A 21,750-nucleotide genomic window follows, 5' to 3' on the forward strand; every position below is an offset into this window, starting at 1 on the left:
CAGGTAGAAAGTTTAGTTTCCGATGAAAATCACTTAAAAATATTAGTAAAAAAACAGCAACGAGTTTTGAAACAGTGATTTTGGAGCTCTGATCGGGGCCGTAGGCAGATGTCTTTTTTGCCTATAGGATAACGCGCCACTGTGCTGAAGTCTATGATGCCAAAATTAATTTTGGCATTCCAGTTTTTTTGCTACTATGTATCATAGTAGCTAAACAGATTGGTCAGAAAAGATCTTCCTTTAATAAATCGATGTTGTAATTTCGTATAACCACATACCTGTCAAGATGATCCTGCTATTTTCCCAGGAACAGAAGCCAATCTTACTGATCTGTAATTACTCACTTCGCCGCTTTTTGATATACTTTGCGAACATGGGGAGCATTTGCACATCTCCAATCTGTAGAAACTTCCCCTAAACCCAGGGATGCTCTCATCATTACGGATAAAGGTTTGCTCACCTTGTTGCTTTTATTATAATTTGATGGATTTTGTCGGTCCCATATGCTTTATTGACCTTTAGCTTCAATAATTTCTCTTCCACTCTTCTCTCCTCCCAGTTATCACAAAATCATTTATCTTCCAGTTATAACTTGGTGGTATACTTCTGGCATCCCATTCCCTAAATACAGGGACAGGGATGTCTCAAATATACTAACAACAATATTACTGTTGTTATACATATAGCGTTGGCATCTATGGCCGTATTGTGCGCTTGCATTGTACCTGTACATGTGTGTTCATATGCCGATTTGCATGTTGTGTACGCTGAAAAAAAACAGAAAAACTCACGTCCTCCTGACAATGGCTAACTCCAACCCGGGTGAAGAGACTTTTAAAAAATCTTCCATCTCAGAGGGATTGGAACCCAGACCTCTGAAAACGAGTGTATTAATATTCAAATTATTATTTTAGTGGCACTCAAACTTGTTTCTCATATGCTTAAAAGAACCTCAGAAATCACGTGGGGAACTCTAACCCCCTTCTGCTACAGCCTCGACTGAAGAGAACTTTAGGAATTCCTCAGTCGTTTGATCATATGTATGCTAATTGTCAATACTGCAGAATCCCCAATAGTAAATAAGAAGAAAAAAAAAAGAAAAAAGAAAACGAAATTAAAAGTGGGGAAAAGTTTATTAGAGAATAAAAACATTGAATTTTTTTGTAGAACAGTATTATTGGATAATTTTCAAATCTATCTTTAAGAGACTACTATTTAGATTTGATTCAGCATACTGTACAGATGAGTCTGTATTTCGAAATAAAAATTAAGAAATTTAGCGCTAACATGTAAGACGGTTGTTGACGTGGACAGATTTAAGGAAAATATTTACTTACGAGCACAAGTAATTGTTTAGCTTCTTTGCTGATGAATCGTGGATAATAGGCTTCCTCATTGCATACTGACCAGAAGAGTTCATCCTCATCTGTTCCGTTAAAGGGGGACTGGCCGATAAGCATTTCGTATAATAAGACTCCGAAAGACCACCAGTCCACTGATTGGTTGTAATGGTGACCTTTGATTATCTGCAAGGTGGATCGAATACTGATTTAGTAAGAAATCAAATGAGGTGAAAGAGATCTAACCGAATTTCCAAATTTTTTGTTATCTGTTTAACTTGGAAATTATTTGATTATTATTGCACAACTTTTTAAACAGTGATTAAAATAAATTTATAAATGTATAAATTCCTATATTATTCACTGCAAACGAGATTCAGTTAACTGAATTTGGTTAGCATAAACCATGCTATTAAAACGGAAAGAAATACATTGCAATATGTAGAAAGATACCTTTAAATATTAATCTAATCCAAAGTTAGGAACTATTCAGTTTCCATTTTCGAAACATTTGCAAACCTCCGTTTATATTTTACCAATTACAGAGTATCGAATTTTTACCAGCCATTGTATCGTATGTCATATTGTTTGTTCCATTTCTCCATCTGTTCATTTACATTATAGTTTTTTAAACGAGGTATACATGCTCTCAAGGCAGCTATTGAGATTGCCTTCATCTTTCCAGCTAACTTGTTAAGAGAGCTTGTACCTTCATTTCTTACTCCCCATTCTTCCTTGGATCCAAGGCAGTTCCTTTGTTGTTACACTTTCGTCTTCTAACAGAACCCTACTGTGCTCTCATAAAGAATACAAGTTGGCTATTCTCCAGTTTATGGGTACACCTCTGGACGAAGTGGCTTCTTTTGCTTTAATCTGTCCCGAATTACTAGCATAAACTAACATAACCTTTTTTCACTAGCCAAAAATTAAAGTCTATTAAAAATCCCACACCTTCTTCTGCTTGAATGCTCTCCGAATTTGGCCATGCCCACAACGCAATGACAAGGTGTACCCATAATCTGGAATTCGGTCTTCCAGTTATTCGAAATATATTTCGATTTTAATTTTTCCCCTAATTTCTCCAACTACAGTGATGTGATGCCGAAAAACTTGTTAAGAATAAGAATTTGTGATAGTCAATTTGTAGATATAAATTTTCTTTCGGAATTATAATGTATCAAATCAGCGTGATTGGTGTTATTGGAGGTGGATAATTTGTACAGAATGCTTCTACCTTTTTCACAGACACGTCAAACTTAGTTTTTTTATGCTTTCTTTAAATTTTTGTTTATATAGTCTCTTGATTTAACTTTCCATAAAACAGATTTGAACTGCTTTTAGCTGTACGTCATTTTATTGACAATCCCTGTTAACATTTTTTTGACAAATGAGGAAGTCATTTTTTCATTAAAAATTAATGAGGAATGAGGCAAAAATTTTGTATGAAGAGGCTACGTTATAATGCATATGCTTTATTTGTATACCACAGAATCCAAGACCACTCCAAACGAGTGTGGAAGAATACCTAGCAGGTTGACATAGGAGTAATAGCCACAGTTCGTCCGCTAGATATTCTTCCATGCTCCACACGAGGGCTGGGTCTCTTTAGAAAAAGGTGCAGTTATTGTCCTGACGTTTATTTTTTTAACCATTGCACAGATTATCCAGAGATTTTTCAGATTAGGCATTTATAAAAAATAAATATTATCTCTAGTTAACTCCGGTTTGCAAACGAAGGTATAAGAAAAAAAAAGAAAAGTCCCACACAACCCAGGGGCTCACATCTGGTGAGTATGGGCTTGGCACACCCATGGTCCTGAGCTGGATATCTTCATTCTGCTCTTTCTTGGTGATTCCCTTTTGACTCTCTCTCTCTCTCTCTCTCTCTCTCTCTCTCTCTCTCTCTCTCTCTCTCTCTCTCTCTCTCTCTCTCTCTCTCTCTCTCAGGTTAACTCGAATTTTTTTTTTTTTTTGGCTGGTGCAGCATAAGCCTCAGGCTTCCTTGCACCATATAGCTAATAATAATAATAACTGAAATCATAGGGATGAGGCAAGTCGGGCTTGCGCGGTGGATATTCAAGAACCTCCCATTTCTAGATTTTTTAGATTCTAGATTTGGTGTACCATATAGGACCATGCATTATCATGGAGTATTATGACACCTATTGAAGCGAACCTATTTGTTTCTGTATCATTTCTAATTCCAGAAAGAAAATGAACAAGTTCAGAGTAGCGTCATACGTGCTCGCCTCGATCCAAGAAAGTCCGTACCGAAGTACCAGCGGGGAAAAGTGTTATCCGCTGTATTCTGGGATCATAAATGAGTGATTCTGACATTTTCTGGGGAGAGAAGAAACACTGTGATGTGTTTCTGAACCATTTACAGCAATTCGGCGTGGTTTGCTGTCCTCAGGAGCGTGCCTGCAGCATGATAATTCCAGTCCTCACTGATGAAAATTTGAGGTATTATCCAATCCTCCACATTCATCAAACTTAGCTCCATGGGCATCACTTCTTGGACGAAAAGGCCAAGACTGCAGGAAACCAAGCATTAGAGCAGCTTGGAAGAATGGTGTCGAACGTAATGGGGACTACGTTCTTTGTTGTGTGGGAAATACAACTTTTATTTAACTTTTGCAGTTTACATTTGAATGGAATTTGTAATAATGATCAATCAGTCCATTGCTACTCCTAGAGGTAGAATAGCCACAAGTCAGGATGCTCGCAGCGTGGAACGTCGTATACTGTCACGTCGGATCAATTGCACTTCGAGCATGTCAAAATTATGGAAATACAGTAGTGACTATTTTCAGTATTCACAGTCTCAGCGTGCTTTTGTATTCGTTCCCGTTGGAGTTGCTGAGAAAACATATTCACCTGATAGATACTTTATTTTATCATGGTGTGAAGATAATTCGGATGTCCTTGTCTTACCCATCTGTTACTTCGATGTCAACGGAAGGTCAAACGCGCATAGCTCTAGTGTACATGAAGCTTGGCAACCAGTACTACGCAACATGTCAAGACCTTCCGAAGATTGATTACAAAACTGAAAGTTGACACTTCTACCGAAATCGTCTCCTCACATCACCCAATATCTGTAAGTTTATCGAGTTTCTGAAGAAACGACCTAGCTTAAGAGCACATAATTCAACACAGGAATGGAAAAACAAGGACAAAACGAAGGGCATCATAGTTTGCTAAATGCATCAAGAGTATTAAAATGGAATATGTGCAGTTTTCACCATAATGGATTTATTATCATTTACAGTATAGCCGTATATCGTTTAATGGAATTTAATAACCTTTTGTGAATTGAGCACAACGTGTATTAGGTTAAATCTCAGATAATCCTCAGTTCATCTGCCGCATTTTTAGCTAATGTTTTGATTGAAAAGTCGCAGTATATATTTTTTTTAACTTCGATCGAAAGTGACTGTGTGACTATAGATATGGTTCAAACAGAACTAGATGTTTCGCCATGTCCTTTATGGTATTGTGGAAGCATCTGGTATAATACACACAGCTGAATGTCACTTCCAAATGCTACGTCGTCGTGTGCCATATAGGCTTGCAGCCTTTTTTTCCTTATTCCTCTCCCCCACCCTACAAAACTTTTCCATGCGTGGTAATGTCATGACTGCGTGCGAGTGAAGGTATTAGTAATGAAGGAGATATTGGTAAACCACGATCAATTCATCGGCTGGGAAGATCTCATAAGTAGTCACTAACTGTTAAAGTGACATGTAACCGGGTACCATTAAGCTGCAGCCACACATCATCCTTGGTTCCTCTGGTAGTGACCTCGGTATCAGCTACGCTCACATCCAGTTCTCATATATTGACAGGACTACTTAAGAAAGAAATACAGTCATGGAAGTCATTGGTAGTTATGTTCCAACTCAAAAGTAAAATGTGTTTTTCTGTTCCTAGAATACATTTCGAGACTCGTGCTGTCATATATGGCACACTAACAGGATTAAACAGGACCCAATGCAATACACACTCTTCGCGTTCACATATCCGCTTGTCATTCACTTCCGTATGTGAACTCTTAATGAACTTGGGAATTACCTTCGGATCCTTTCTCATATTATCTTCAACATTATTGCTGCTGCGTTGAGAGGCAGATGAGCTGTTCGCACGATAACTTTTATTATTTTGTATTACATCAGAGTGACATAAGCTTCAGTACACATAAGTGCGTATTATTAAAGTAACCTACACCCACGCTTCCCTATTAAAGCTCATGGGACAGCCCAGTGATTGTAGCAAAACGTGCGTGACTACGAAATATGTCCATATTTTGTTCCATAAAGGTGAAAAGCAGTTTGCTCGAAATTCATTTCAGACATCCCTCTCGGGTATCACCGTCCTCCCCACACCGGTTGGAAAAGGCCTGAAACTGAATCCCGTCAATAACGGGAGGAATTTTGATGGGCATTTTTTGACAAAGTGACTGAGTTGGTCTTGGGCGAGAGCTGCATAGTTTTATCTTCCGGAATGTCGGGTTTTTTGTCCAGCGAACAGGCCAATCGACCACAGAATAAACACAGTTTACAGACATATTATACTGCGCAATATGGCCCAAGTTGCTGATGTGCCTAAAATCCTACAACCAACCAAATGAGGGTAAAATACAAACTGACAAATGTCGACGCGCTTTAACACGACTGGTTTCCTCATCTCGCCATCAGACCCTAGAGAACCTAAGTTTGGATCTGCGAGCGGCCAGAGGCATACTTGTGAGTTTCCATGTGCCATGAACCTTAACGAGAAAACTTCAACCTACAGACATTTGATCATTTATTTATATGATAATAAAATACACTACAGTGACAAATGCACTAGTTCTCAAATACACTGGTGTGTAAAATTTAAGGACCAGTCAGGTTTTCACCTGTAGCTTCTCATAGGAGTGGCCTGGATATGGGAAAAGCACACCAAAGGAACCTCGTGAGGTACAGAAATGATAAAGGAAACAACACCGACACAACAACGGAAACAAAACGGTACAGAGGGACTTTATTCAAAAATGGCAGCATAGCACTGGCTGCCATGATACAGATGCATTACTGCCAAAGATGGAACAAAGGGAAGAGGTGGTCCTCAGTAGGAGATATGGCCACCCTTAATGTCGATGCAGGCTTTGCACCACCTGTCCATACCTAGAACAATGTTTTTGATAAGTTCTTGCGGTAACATCGTCCATTCCTCTGTCAGCGCCATCTTCAGCTGGTGAACATTTTTTGGTGGGTGTGGATGTACCGCTACGCGTCTCCCCAGAGCGTCGCATATGTGTTCGATGGGATTTAGATCGATGGAACGGGCAGACGAATCCATAAGAACAATGTCCTCACTTTCTAAAAGCATATCAACAGCTGCAGTGCGATGGGATGTGGCGTTATCATCCATAAACACGAACTCGGAGCCAATGGCACCTTGGAACAGACGCACATGGGGAAGAATTACCTCAGTACAGTAGCATGCACCGGTTACAGTACCGCCTTCCAGTATCTGGAGTTGTGTACGTCCAGCCACGATAATGCCTCCCCAGACGAGAACACCTCGACTGCCATATCGATCCCTTTCAGTAATGTTTGCAGGGTGATACCGTGTGCCAACCTCTCGCCAGATTAGCTCGCGCTAGAACAAAATATAAGGTATGCAAATCATGCCGAGAATGCAGAAAAAGCAGTTTGTACTGAGCTCACAAAGAACTATAATTCCTGCTATGAAACTTCACGCAATGCCTTTAATTGAATAAAATAAAGGGCTAGAAGAAGAATAATTAGTAAGAAGAAGAGGCAAAGAAAAAGTGAAATCAAAAAGAGTTAAGAGGAGAAACTACAAATTTCACCTTTTATTTAACTTTTGTGGTTTATATTTGAATGTAATATTTGAATGGAATGTTTATATTTGAATTTGTAATAATCTAAAATAAATGCACGTGTCGATTGGCATTATGGAAAGCACGCTGAACTTCAAATGTGGTTTAATGGATATAGGTTTTATGAAGCGACTTGCTTTTCCATTCTGATCGACTTGACTTGGTATGGAGAATGCCTGGGTGCGCTTAATACCCGGTATGTTGTCCCAGCTGTGAAGTTGGAGGAAGAGGTTTCATGATGGACTAATATAAAAAATTGAATATTTTATATTGCAGTTAGTTACCCGAAAGAACAGACTCATCCACTTATGGGTATTATGTCCGTAAACTGCGTTTGTTTTCTGATTGGTTTGCCTATTCTTTTCTAGACGAGGAAAACCCGGGATTCCGGAGGGGGGAGGAACCTTGCTATCCTCTCCTGGACTGACTAACTCAGCCACGTAATGAAAAAGATCCGTAAGAGTTCCTTGTGTCATTTACCAGATTCGATCCCAGGCGTTTTCCGCACGGTATGGAGAGGACGATAATTATAATTTTCGTCCAAAGTTCCATTGTCCCATGGAAACTAATCTACGATTATTGGAAATAAATATATGCTACCTCTTTTAATGGAAAATTACTAATGCCTATAAAAGAGGCAGCAGCCACTAACCTATGCCACTTCAGTACCACATATAATTTTGTTAGACACCAACTCACTACAACTAGCAAGCGCCATCATCGTCTAGGAAATTTTTGACGATGGAAGATTGTTGATAGAGTGACTGTGTGTCGAGAGATATTTTTGGAAACAATCTTAAGAGAGAGGAATCGTTGCCAAAATGTTAGAACAAGGCAGTTCACAGTACATAATCTCTGGGCGATCACTGTATCCTTTCAGTATGGTGGAATTGTGAAATGACATCACGCCTACTGTCTCTAGAGCTGTTTGCAGCCGGATAAGACAATTTGGTGGAGAATAGTAATGCGAAAGGCAGCGCGAAGGTGGAAACGGACACAAACTACTAGCCTCTTGGCACAAGAGGCTAGTAGTTTGTGTCCGTTTTACCCGTATCCAGCAGAAGTCCATTTCAGTTGATGTCATAAACTTGCAATTTCGAGACATGTTCGTGACCATCATGTATTCTATTCTCTCTGATGAGTCCCACTTCAGTCTGCAGTAAAATTCCTAACCTGATTTATGATGGTGGCTGTGGTAGTGGGCTGGATTAGCATCACTAAAAGGGTTGTACTCCTCTTCGTGTGGAGACGTTTAGACTTCCCAGAGTTAAAGATGAGATCATTGTGTAACTTATAGGGGTGTTGTTGTTGGTCCTCATATCCTACTTATGGATGATAACTTCTGTCTTCATTCAGCCAAGTGCTATGCTGTAATATTGCAGGAATATTCAGGAAAACCCAAAAATTGAAAGGGTCAGTCAGCGAGGATGGATCTAAATAGAATTTAGAGAAACACCTTATGCATCTTTAATGTAATTTAGATAAATTCCATTGAACATGCATAAAGTGCCTCGGAAGACGAATTCCATGTCACCAGCCACCTCCAGTGGCATAATGTGTTTAAATTAACTTTTGTGGAGAAATGGGTTTAGTTCCTTCGCTGTTTAGTAGAAAGCGTCATGCTGAGCATTAAAGAATAATGTGAGACCTGTATAGACGATCATATGCCAAAATGGCTTCTGATTATCTTGAACGATGGAAGATTTCCTTTTTTGATCTTATTGTTATACATGTAATTACATGCTAAAATTTTCTCTTTTGTTTATGTGTAACTTATATTGGTGTTGTTGTTGTTGTTGTTGTTGGCGCTCATAACCTACTTATGGATGATAACTCCTATACTCATTCAATTAATCAGGCTATGTTGCAATATTGCAGAATATCCAGAAAAACCCAAAAATATTGAAAGGGGCAGTCAGTGAGGATGGACCTAATTGGAGTTTATCTTTAATAAAAATTATATCTGACGTAGCCTTTATTTTCAGATGCTTCCCGTATGACAGTGCCATCGTCTAATGATTTTCGCTCGTAAACTGCCATTGGGAGTAGAGTTAGAGGAGGAATCGATTCTCCATTGTATATAAGCGACACGGATAACGGGTGTTCATTCAGATCTGCCCTCAGCTGTGAATCATGATATACTGTAGGACAGTCATTAAGGAGAGTGATTGGTCCCCTGTGTTTCTTTAAGAAACTATCCAAGCGAGTGCCATAACCTGTTGAAGGAGTTCTAAGCTTTCTTTCAACGGGTCATGATATTTACTTGAGTGTTTCCTAACAACACACGAAATTTTATCACTGAGCAAACATTCATAAATAAATAAATTTTATTTTTATATTCCGAGACGACTATACGGTCAGAGGAGTTCAAAAGATCGAAAGAGTACAAGAAACAGTGCCGTATTTATCAGTCACGGGCTTGAACCCCGGTCACTCAAGGCACGTGTACTTATACCCTCGCGCATGATCTCTCGGATTCACTTACACTCTTTTACAAACGATCTATGGCTGATAATTAACACTTTCTCCGCGTCCTTTATATAGACTATTTGTACAGTGAAGAATCGATACTACCTCCACATTTAACGGGTTTTTGTTTTTTAATTTTATGCCAAGACAACCAAGGTTGCGAGGCGTTAGCGTGTTGCATCTATAAACTTCGTGCATACCATAGTCCTTTTCCTGTTTTTTCTGGATGACAGATGCGAGTTTTCGGGAGAGAATAAATCATGCAACCCTAGACCGTCTACTTCGGCCACAGTGTGATGAAGTCCATAAAAGTTCTCATCTAGACAGACCTCGGACCTCGGACCCTTTTCTACACGCGTACATACAGTGCTAGCCTGCTGAGTACACCAGAGTTTACTGGATCAGACTACTTGGCGCTGCCATACAGGAAACTTCTGAAGTTTCCCTCGCATATTACAGAATAAAAAGGGAATTGGAATTTTATGGTTATCTTAATTTTATCCACCAGTGTATCTACTTGTTTTATTAAGTTAATGTTTCAATATAATTTTAGTTTATTATTTAATTTATTTGTAAACTATTTTTATAGTTTACAAATAAAAGAGATTTTAGAGAAAATCGTTTGAATTCTTAAAACTTTATTATTTCTTGTTGTGCCTTTCAAATTTTGATATGCTGTACAGCGGTAGATACTGGGCAATCGATATTGTTTGTTAATGGAATTACAAGATTTTTGAGTTTAGAACTCTGTCTGTTCCTGGAGGAATATCGCTACCGCAATTATTTATTTATTCATGTACTTCATGTCCACAGGGCCAGACCTTGGGCAATGGTGAGATTGATAAGTATGGAGTATTGATAAGATATATCGTCCGTCAATAAGCAACTTATAATTTCAGAAACTTAAATACCAAGCGTACACTGAATGGCCACTTCATTAGGTACACCTATCCGTTTCATTAAATGGAGCTCTCCTTCGGTGAGAGCATCACGTTTTCTTACCATGCTATAAAAAACAGATGGGCAGATATGTAAGGACAGTGACGGGATTTGAACATAAACATTTTCCATCCAGTGTGAGGAGGACAGTGATTATATCCACTGTGATAGCTGCGAGGGCATAAAAGAAGAGCATATTAGGAAAATCATAAAAGTTTGTACAGTCCTAGGAAGATTTACTGCACGTTAAATTTAAGGCCGATGTGTCAGTTCCATAATAACACAAGATATGAATCTTTCGAATAGTCTTCGTATATGCCTTTAAAAATGGATTTGTTCAACTTGAAATGGAAACACGCTTTACAATTCACTTTTTTTGCAAAAGTATTCCTGGTTCTTTCACGCGGTGAACTTCCATCCACGACACCACGCCACTCAATCTGAGATATAATTGGAAACAATACCTAGCTGACAGTGACGCCACACACGGTAGGCCTTCTGAAAGGGTCCATTGTTTCTACTCCTCGGGTGGAGTGACTTGGAGGTAATCGTGTGAAAGAGGCATTAGACTATATTAAGAAGACATATGGACTCACAAATGAAGACCCATGGATTTTATAACTAAAGTTAGATATTTGACGTTCTACAAACGATTAGGTGCATACGAAATTGCATGCTTATTTTTAGAAATGAGAACAAAAGACTAATTAATGTTAAGAAAAGATATAAACACCCATGCACACGCTAGAAGTTTGTTAATGAAATCAGAATCCATCATGCAGTAATTATTACGCGGAAAGACTGTATGTTTTCTGTAGAGACAGGCGTAAAACCAAACAGATTACCTGATGTTTGGTGGAATTCCTAATGTGTACAGGTAGACTGGAGATGAGTATGTTAAGAAAAAGGGATGAAGATACTTCTGAAAGGCAATGACAAGAGAAGCGATAATCATAATAACAAAATAAGTAAAGCTATCAAATTATAAAATGCCATACTTTATTGCGCAAAGGTATGAAAATGATATTGAAATAAACTAATTTCATGTAGTTTCTATTGAGATGAAATTAGTTGAAGCAGTTTGGGGATGGCTTTGTAATTAGGATTAATATGCGAGACCAGCAGTATTTCAATTGCCTTTGCATGATATATACATCGACCAAATAGAACATTACTAAAATTTTTTGGTTAAAGGGTAACATTTAATTATTTTACTTCCAAAGTAGAACATTTAGTTTGATAAGACATTCCCGTTAGGATGATGACTGCAGCAATGGACGAAGCAGACTTCAAACAGATATATAGATCATATTTCCAGATATTCAAAATGCAATATTCACTGTACTTTGATTTATTGATATTGCTATTTTTAAGTCCCATTATAAAAAAAGTAGGGGAAAAATACAAAATTATATGTTTATCTCTTTCTGGGTCTCACCTCTGGAGCTATGTAATCTGGAGTTCCGCAGAACGTTGATGTCTTGTTGCCGTTGATGACGTCACATTTACACATGCCAAAGTCGGCTATTTTTACATGTCCGTCTGTACACACCAGAATGTTATCCAACTTGAGATCTCTGTAAATTAGGCAAAAAACAAAATTATAATGTACGCGTTGAACTTCTGAAACAGAGATCCGCCATTTGTTTTCGCCATTTATTTAAACCTGTTCAAAAACAGGCTTAATTTTATTTTTTGTTGTATATATCAATTTATTGATTATTTTCAAACATTGACACTATTTATAATTAAAACTAAAACTGTATTGTCACTGAGAATATGCAAATTCCTTACGCTCATATGAAACTATTGAACATACAATCGGAAACTTGCTATAATGTCAGTTTAGGAAGAAGTAGGTAAAGCCTAGGGACTAAGAAACTCATTGACATTGGTCTTGAAATTTTGAAGGCTGTATTTTCAGAAAATACAGATGAGGATTATTCCATAGAACTGAAGAAGAAAATTAGATTGATGAATTTGGAGTTGAACCGTGTGTAGATGTTGGGTAACTGCTATACCTGTCATATCTGGTTTAGAAGAAAGTTTGAGAAGTGCAGTGCTAATTCTACAAACAATCCTTTACGTTTGATATTCATTTCCTTAAATTTTGACTTGTTCCACCTGAACTTCAGAAATATGCATCTAACTGGCTGAGGAATATGATCTAATATATGTTATGCACTTTTCCATCCCTAGAATATCGTATCGTTTAATAATAGTTGCTCGTCTAATACTGCGTTTCTTTTCTCCAACAACAACCCTTTAAATGAGATGAGGGTCATCGTTTTCCCCACCACCACAGCTCAAAAATTTCCTTATCGCGCAGGCATTCAGTTTGTAATGGGCGTAACTGAGTATTACCAAGATTGAATATTGCGTACCGAGTTCAATGGGTGTTGATCTTTCACGCTAATTTCACTTGCAGGAGCATAATACAGCTACATGTCCTGTTCTTTCACATAGTTCGAGCTCGGTTCTTTTTTCACTGTTCCTTTACACACTGTGGAAAAGAACCGAGCTGGAATTCTGTGTCAAAATGAATATTTATTTATTTATTTATTTATTGCACAGTCAGGCAAGAGCTGCATGTTTTTCTTCGCGAAAACTCGAGTTTTTAGTCCACAAAACAGGCAAATGGACTTTAGAATATCCGTAATGCTTTTTTCTTCCCTTCGTTTTGACCGTTATAACAGATGCGACAACTAGCTACCATACACTCATCGCTCGGCTTTTCTTAACTCAGAGAAGTAATTTTTCTTCTTCATTTCTTTAATTCTTTCTACTTCCATTTTTTTTTTTTTTTGGAATAACCTAGTGTTGTGTGTATTTTACGAAAATTTCTACCTGTAGTCCATTGTTAATCAGTTTCTTGTATATTCCCAACCAGAAACTCATGAATTCTATGAATTCCAGAGTGCTATAGCTTTCAACAAACTTTCGAATTTGGGATTACCATTAACATAATTTCTTTCGCATTGTACCAGTGTACCTTTGGATTATCCGAAATTGATGCCCTCGTGGGTAGCTCTGTTGTTGCAATCACCGTCCTTCCCACACCGCTTAGAAAATGACCTGAGTTCATATCCCTTCAATGATGCGAAGAATTTTTATGGACATTTTTCACAACATGGCCGCGTTATTCATCCTCAAACGAGGGTAATATGGTTTTTCCTCCTGGAAATTCGAATTTTTCGTCCAGCAAACAGCAAATCGACCACAGAAGACACAATTTACAGACATTATATACCGCGAATATGGCCTAAGTTTGTCATGAGCCTAAAATCTTACAACAGTCAATCAATCCGAAACTGATTTTTTATAGGTATAACTTTCCTTAAAAAGTTGTCCATAAGCTTCTAAGATTAAGTGCTGCCCGTGCCCAGAGAAATCCATTTATTTCAGCAGTAAAATGCGCTGGTGGTCGACTGTCCTGTCATCAATCTCTTTACCGGGGGATTATTGATGGCCTGGGGGTCATCCCCTTTGTTACTGGACCGCCATTAAGGTGATCAGAATTTTTTTTATTATTCTGCATGGTTCTTATAAAGAAATGAAATTTTATAGAAATATATGTATAATTACAGAGAATATTTATCATTATTTATATAAAAAAAGGAGAAACTTGGGATCAGTTGCAATAACGTGATCACAATTACATCATGAAATGAAAAAAATTTCCTCTGCTAGAAAGTTCTTACATTGCATGTAGAAAGTCTTACATGTAGAAAGTCACATGATCACAATATGGTTGAGGTACAATATGTGTGAGGTAACAATACGATCTCTTCAACTAATTTCAACAAATGTAGATCCTCTGAAAGTTATTTTGGATTGAAAGTTATCTATCGACATTGGAAATGTGCATGATGTGATATAGCGACTTTGTTGGTCAGTTCACTCTGGCGAACTCTGCTCTGTGGGAGCTGGTGTTATTACTCGATCATAGAAAATTAATACCAGCGCAATTTCCTAAAAATCTTAGAGAAATTATGAATCTCGCATGTATCTGTAAAGAACCAGCCAAGGAAACTGGTGGCTTCCTATCTTAATTTAATTTAATATTAATTTTCTGTTTATACTCCGGCACGACAACCAAGTCAGTAGAGTTTACAATATATCGTCAATGCAAATATTTATCGTATTTAGTAATCATTGGTTTGAACCCCGGTCCACTCAAGGAACGCGTACTAAGCACTCTCGCTCCTAACCACTCGGCTACGTCAGGCCTTGATTGATGCCTCAATCACGGTTAACCACTCGGCTACGTCAGGTTCATGACTGATGCCGTCAACGTTAGAAGCGGGAAGAGGAGAGGACATCTTATGATGTCCTCTCCTCTTCCCGCTTTCCTAGTGTTCGCTCTACTGTATTCCTTTGTTGAATACAGGCAGAACACCCCTTTCATCAGGACGTCGCCACCCAGATCCTTCTCCCAGCAGAACCTAACTTTACTAAAGATGATCCTTCTCCATTCTTTATTCCTGTTGGCTCTATTATCTCTGCACCACTGAAGTCGATGTACATGGTCAGATATGGTAAGGAGAAATGACCTATCTTTTGGAATTTTTGATTCACCAGCAACTCGAGCCATAGTGACTCAGTTCTTATGTGGTTTTATCACACGTTATCTGTTCTCACGAAAAACTACTAAGAACGGCCTGGATTTGTCGTGGCACGGATTCAACGAGGTGTCGAAAGCATGGCATATGTATTCCGTATCGTGTTGACTCAGTTATTTCCCGCAGATGTAAATTGGATGGTTGCAGATCTCTATTCCATAGGTCATCAGTTGGATTGAAATGTAATGACTGGGGAGTCCACTGCCGTAGTCTGAATTCACTCTCACGTTCCTGGACTACTATTTCTATAGAATTTTGGCGCTGTGAAAAGGTACATTATCCTGTCTAAAGACCCTATTCTCAGGTGGTTTCACTGCAGTCATGAAGGGATGCGCTTAGTCAGAAACAATTTAGAGACAACCTGTGGCATCGAAATGTTGCTCCACTGGAACTAAGGGGCTCAATGTGCATCACTAACACTCCCCACACCATTATACCAAGATCAGCCTGAGCTGTTGATACTTTTCAGGATGAGTCCATGAATTCATGTTTTTTTCACCATATTCTGGTTCTCCAATCAATAGGGACCCGGGATTCGTCAGACCAGACAACGTTTTTTTTAATCTCCACTCCGACAAAACCAGGATCTGTCAAAACGAGTGACAAGTGGCGCAACTACTATACTGTCACTGAGAACGAGGAGGGAGTCGACTTATTGTAATCATGCTGCTGCCAGTTGTCTAATAGCGTTTCTCGATACTAGACGTCAGAATGAACTAACATAATTCGTGATCCTTCTCAGATGGACAAATCTGTTAATAGCCTGTCAGTGAATTATTTGGTCCTCATATGACGTTTGTCTGTGTATTTCACAGCCTAGTGATGGCTTAGGTGGAACAGAAACTTTCCGAATAGGCTATCCAGCCTCACGAATCCCAATAACTTACCCTATTCAAATATACTCGCTATTCATGCACACAGTTTTGGCATCTCAAAAGTCTTTTTACTCCACATTGTCAAATTCATTTGTTTCCTCTATCATTCTGCTAACTCTACAAATCATTCAGAACTCTTTAAAATTCCACCAACTTCTTCTAAACCAGTCCGAATGCGTGCCTCAACTAGTTAACATCAATTCGCAGTTCAGTTCCGATTCACCGAAGTAACTTTTTCTAACCCTCATTTATCCCTTCGACTTATGCGTTTTGGAACACCCTTCCTTCGTATATATTTCCGGAAAATTATAATCCACAGAAATTCAAGTCCAATGTCAACAAATATCCTCTGTCTTCTACCACTTCAAACAGTACTCTGTGTTTGATGTCACCATAAAAATTATTGTAAATCTGTGCGGATTGCGGATATCGGTTGTCTGCATTTTCCCCTTAATTTTTTAATTTTGTAAAGGCAAGTTATTTATGTCAATAATACCTCTGTTGGAGAAAAAAATATAAAGCCTATAGCCGAAATAATAAAGTAAATATTATTATTATTATCAATAAAATTATATAATTCGTAGAAATTTTTATTTCATAATGAAAGTTGTAGAAAAGGAATTACCTGATAATTACCTAATATGAGACATAAATAAAGGACTTCATAATATTGTGGTATTTCAACATTCTGTTTGGTATTCTTCAAATTCACCTTATTTCAAATTTGAAATAATTTTGTAAATTATTTAAAACTGCGCTGCATGAAAATAAAGTAATTTTTACGTGATTTCAGAATGATTATAACTCATCTTTGCTCAATATTAGCTTTTAAGAACACTGGACTCTAAATAAATCCTTTGTTGAAAATACTTTTTTCATCTGTAAGAAAAACACAAGTAAATAGTTGCTGCATTAATAAAAAAAGGAAAGATAGAAAACTCACACTATAAACCCATGCGGTTAAACTACACAAACCAAACTCTTGGCACGCCACCTGATGTTATGTTCTTTAATATTAAGTTAATTTTGCAAATCAAGTACTGTAATTGCTGTCTGCACTGTTAGTTGATCGTTAAACACTCGTAGTGCTGCTACCATGCGAAAAAAAAAAAAAAAAATGCGAGGAAATGACCTACTTCTGGTGCCATGTAATCGGGTGTCCCACAGAGATTGCGTGGAAGGCAATCTTTACGATATATGCGTAGCTTGCAGAAACCAAAATCCACTAGTCTTATATGACCGTCAGCATCAAGGCACAGATTATCTAACTTGGCATCCCTATGTGAAGTAAGGAAGATGAGAAAAAGATAGGCTTCAAAGATAAAGTGTTGATAATTATCACAGCTCAGCGATTCTTATAAATTCTCGTAATAGTACAAAATATTTCGAATAAAACGCTGATGTACACTTAGCTGGCGATAAAAAATCGTATCGATTTCCCATATAAAGAATATGTTGTATGCAATCATTACTTTCGATTTGAAACAAATAAGTTTCAAATTGGGAAAAAATCATCTTTCAAAGGGAAGCCAACACGATTTTCGATCACCACATTATGTTGTATTAATGAAAGTATTGAACAGTATTGTTAAAACAGGAAAATTGTTTCACATATAAGGCAGGAGGGGGTGGACAGAATGTTTGCACAGTTTCTTCCATTTTGAAATTATAGGCCTTCACAACCACGATCTTAAAAGAACTCCATGATCAAAGTTTAAGTGGAGAAGTACAGTACAAACCAATGGGTGCGAGATTTCAAAATGTTGTAATTGGTGGTTGTAGTAATGGAAAGACATCATATACCAAACCAAAAGCATTCGGACACTTTCGAGCAAAGCCTTGCAACAGGAATTTGTGACCTTTCCATCTTCAGTGCAGTCGCGTCACTAATTCAGCTGTAGAAGAGGGGCATATTTTCTGCGCCCTGATCCGGCATTCCATTTCATCCAAAATGTGTTTGACTAAATTCAAATTTGGAGGTAGATGATGTGCCTCAGGCATTCCAGACATTTCCCCACACCTACAATGAGGAATACCTGGAATGATGCGGTCTTCAGACCAAATGGTCCTACAGCCGGCCAGTTGATCCGAAGACTGCATCACGTGACTCGTCGCTCCATAAGATCACCTGTTCCCGCTGTTCCATGGTCCAAGAACCATAAGTTAGGCACCACAACAAGCAGCTTCTGACTTTCGTTGGTGTATTGGTCTGAAGTGATGCAGCGTAACGTTTTCTAAGGACATCATTCTGTTTGCTTTCATCCCTTTCATCAGAGATCGGTGATTCCCATCCATCATTTCTTTTTGCTTACTAAATTCTCCACACTTCAACTCAATGTCCAATGTCCACATCTAACTTGCTCTTCTGTCTTTACACTACACTGGCTACAGGTGACTTTGTGAGGTTCAAACTTGTGGCTGTCGCACGCAGTGACAAAATGTGGCATCCGGTGACTAAACTTCTTTGAAATCGCATAAAGCGTTTTGACGCTACTCATTTTGCTTGTTTGTGTTGTCTCTAGTATTGGCAGCACACGTTTAAACCTGTTCTGCGTTAATCACCTCACCGTTCACGCTGTTCGGAAGGGTGTACATATATTTTTAGTTGGTTATTATACATTAACCGCATCTAATAGACAAGTCTGTTTTGTGTCAGCCAGACGAATATGACTTTTAATGTGGCGATATTATCTTAATCGCGAAATTCTGTGACAATTTCATGCATTTGGAGCTGTTGTCGTGGTATGAGCTGGGTCCTTTTATAGTCGTAGTGAATACAAAAATGAATGCTAAAACTGAAGGTGACTATTTTATGCAATGCGAGACTACTAGATTTTAATGAAATATTGCACGTAGCCCTGTACTCTGATATGCAGTTACTCTAAGAGGAAAAATCTTGTCCAGTTTCCATACAAATATTCTCTATGAAACTGTTATTTGGATAAGTTAACTTAGGATAAACAACAAGTTGCTAAACTTGTTAACGTTGTCCATATGCTCTATTAGTCACGCAAGGAGAAATAAACCAGGAAAACAATTTAAATTAGGATAAATCATGAAGGACAAGAGTTGTTTTGAGATTACTTAAGACAAAATCAACGTTCATATACACGTATCACTTTATCTTCAATAACGGTTGGTTTTTGAACTGTGATGTTTGTAGGACAGTGATAACGTTAACACCTGTCGGTTTCTAAACTTAAAATGTTTAAGAAAAGGTGAACATTTCTGTTTTTAAAGTAGAGTTTAAAAAATATATATAATAATATTAACTTTATTATTATTATTAACAGTGGCAGGGACCTATCAGGTGTCCCGCTACCGTTTATGCTACAAATGAGGACGCCACTATTGCCGGGTTAAAATAAAAGTTGATAGATTATCATACATTTAAACAGCCCATAATATTTTGATATTAGTTTGGAAATTATTCAGATGTAATCGATATTTCCACTGAGATGCCAGTAGAATATAAATAATCAATGGCCGAAGTACTTCGACATTTGAAGGGAATGGAATTGCGTTCTTTATTACCTCGAACATAAAGATAAAAAGGTGCAGTCAGAAAGTTCTATTCGTTATTTTTTTTTATCTCCATAAGTACTCTGTTTACTAGTTTTAAAATTATAGCTGCCAAGGTGACGGCCATATTTTTATAAGTTGTGCTTCATAACCTTTGCACCAATTATTTTATTGTTGTCGTTCCAGATGGGGCATTTCCACGACTAAAAGAAAAATGAGTTTAACAGAAAATGAACAAAGAACTATTGTGACATTGAAACTGAAAGTGATTTTTGGCATGATTTCTGTAATAGAGCTGTAATAGATGCGAGCGAATCTGTTGTTTTTACCAGTTCTGGTCTGAAACACTACATAAACTGCCTGGGACTTAGTTTCAACTGCGAGTGCTTCATAAAAATAGCAGTAATAGCTCCTTCAACGCCACGCGACACTTCACAACCTGAAGTATATTTGCATGGAAACAGTGGACCCTTTTACGACGCTCCACAGTTAGTGGCCTACTCTTAGCCACTGTTTCCTATTACATCTTATGTGTTATGGCGTGGAGTGGGCTGGAAGTTGACTGTGCTAAAGAGCTGTAATAGTTAGTTCCACTATTTGGAATATAAAGAGAATCCTTCAAGGTACTTCAATTGAAATAATCTTGGTACTACTGACTACTACTTGTAACAAGCATAATCTTAAACAGCAACAGATTGGGACAAAAAAAAATCAGATCTAGCATTAAACGCATACTGGCCCACTTTATTTGTAATTGCTTAGTAAACTTTGCATAGGAGAAGTATGTTCTAACGAGTAGAAAAATAAAGATTGTTTATTTAATTTAAATAACACGTTTAAAAAAGCCTTGTCATGTGAACTTGCTTTTCTGACATTTGCCACAACCGCCCGATTACTAACTCGTGCCTGACCTTCGAGATTCACTACCTGGTTAGTCTAGGTCTTTTCTCCAGGTCGTTCCACTTGGGCAACATGCAAATCCTGTGAATACTGGCAACATAACCATAGATGCTGAGGTGCCTTAAAACAACCAACCAACCATTAGGTAGCAGGTGTTGCGTTTCGTATAAATACTCACCAATGTGCCAAACATCCTACACAGATGGTATACGCAATTTACATATTACGTAGTATATTAAATTTCTGTTTTCCTTTTTAATTTTTAAACAAACTAGCTGGCTAAGAGACGATGAATAATCAAAGTTCATATTAGACACTATAAGCAAAATGTATTTTACTCACACTGATTGCATTATACGGTACCATCAATTATAAAAAAAACTATTTGCTTAATATTGTTGAAGTTTCTATAGAATTTGCAAATTTTTATTAAACTACAAAGACAAATGGGATTTATCAGCCCAAATGTTGTACAAATGTATATAAACCGTCAATAAGCTTAAAGATCTAGTAGCATGAACTATTTGAGAGCGAAAGGTTTGTTTGTTTGTTTGTATAAGCGTTTTATGGCGCATCAGGAGAGCGAAAGGACTCACTTACTTGGGGTGGTTTATCATCTAGCGCCATTATCTCAGCAACAGAATAAAGCTTTCTTTTAGAACAAGCAAATAACATTTACATTGAAGTGATGCCAAAGTAATTAAGAGGACTATCCAGGAATGAAAATCGCTTCACTGTTTGTGTGTTGGGTTTCAAAGTAAACGCAGATAACTATAGCCACGTATATGAGGAAGAAACTGGGAGAAGGGAAGGAAGAGGAATATTACTGTTGCAAAAATACAGGACGAAAATTTTAATTAAAAAATGTGGTTTCCTCATTGAGAACGCCTTTCTGTCCTGAGCATTGGAGTCGAATCAGAACAATACCCAACCTTTACCGTCCTCTGGGTTTTAATATAAACATAGCTTAGAACCTCAACTAAGAGGAGCAAAAACGATTAGGCTGTTACATGGACTTGGTCTGCGAATACTGAAGATAATTTTGTTATTTTTGTTTTTTGAGCAATAAAAGTATCACTTTTTAATATAAAGCTCGATGCCAGTAATTTTATTGTGGAATAAATTCCCCTTCACATTGCATTCTGTAGAAAGATAAAACCTAAACAAATGCGTTTTGTACCGTCTAGATTAAA

General features: G+C 37.7%; 1 protein-coding gene across 6 annotated transcripts in view; it reads right to left on the reverse strand.

Moving 5' to 3' along the window:
* LOC150090076 (uncharacterized) overlaps positions 1-21,750 on the reverse strand; it is a 99,457-nt gene that overhangs the window by 10,120 nt on the left and 67,587 nt on the right. For 4 of the 6 annotated variants that reach the window (XM_090389752.1, XM_090389751.1, XM_090389750.1 and 1 more), the window contains 2 exons: positions 17,272-17,413; positions 1,338-1,526 (listed from right to left, as the gene is read on the reverse strand). In XM_090389752.1, the coding sequence (XP_090245878.1) occupies positions 1,338-1,526; positions 17,272-17,413 (331 nt within the window). Of the gene's footprint in view, positions 1-1,337; positions 1,527-12,076; positions 12,216-17,271; positions 17,414-21,750 lie in introns of those variants that run through there. The other 2 variants (XM_090389749.1, XM_090389753.1) reach the window with 2 other exon arrangements.

Source organism: Mastigoproctus giganteus, chromosome 2, assembly GCF_048544385.1.
Source record: "Mastigoproctus giganteus isolate SK-2022 chromosome 2, ASM4854438v1, whole genome shotgun sequence".
NCBI lineage: Eukaryota > Metazoa > Arthropoda > Arachnida > Uropygi > Thelyphonidae > Mastigoproctus > Mastigoproctus giganteus.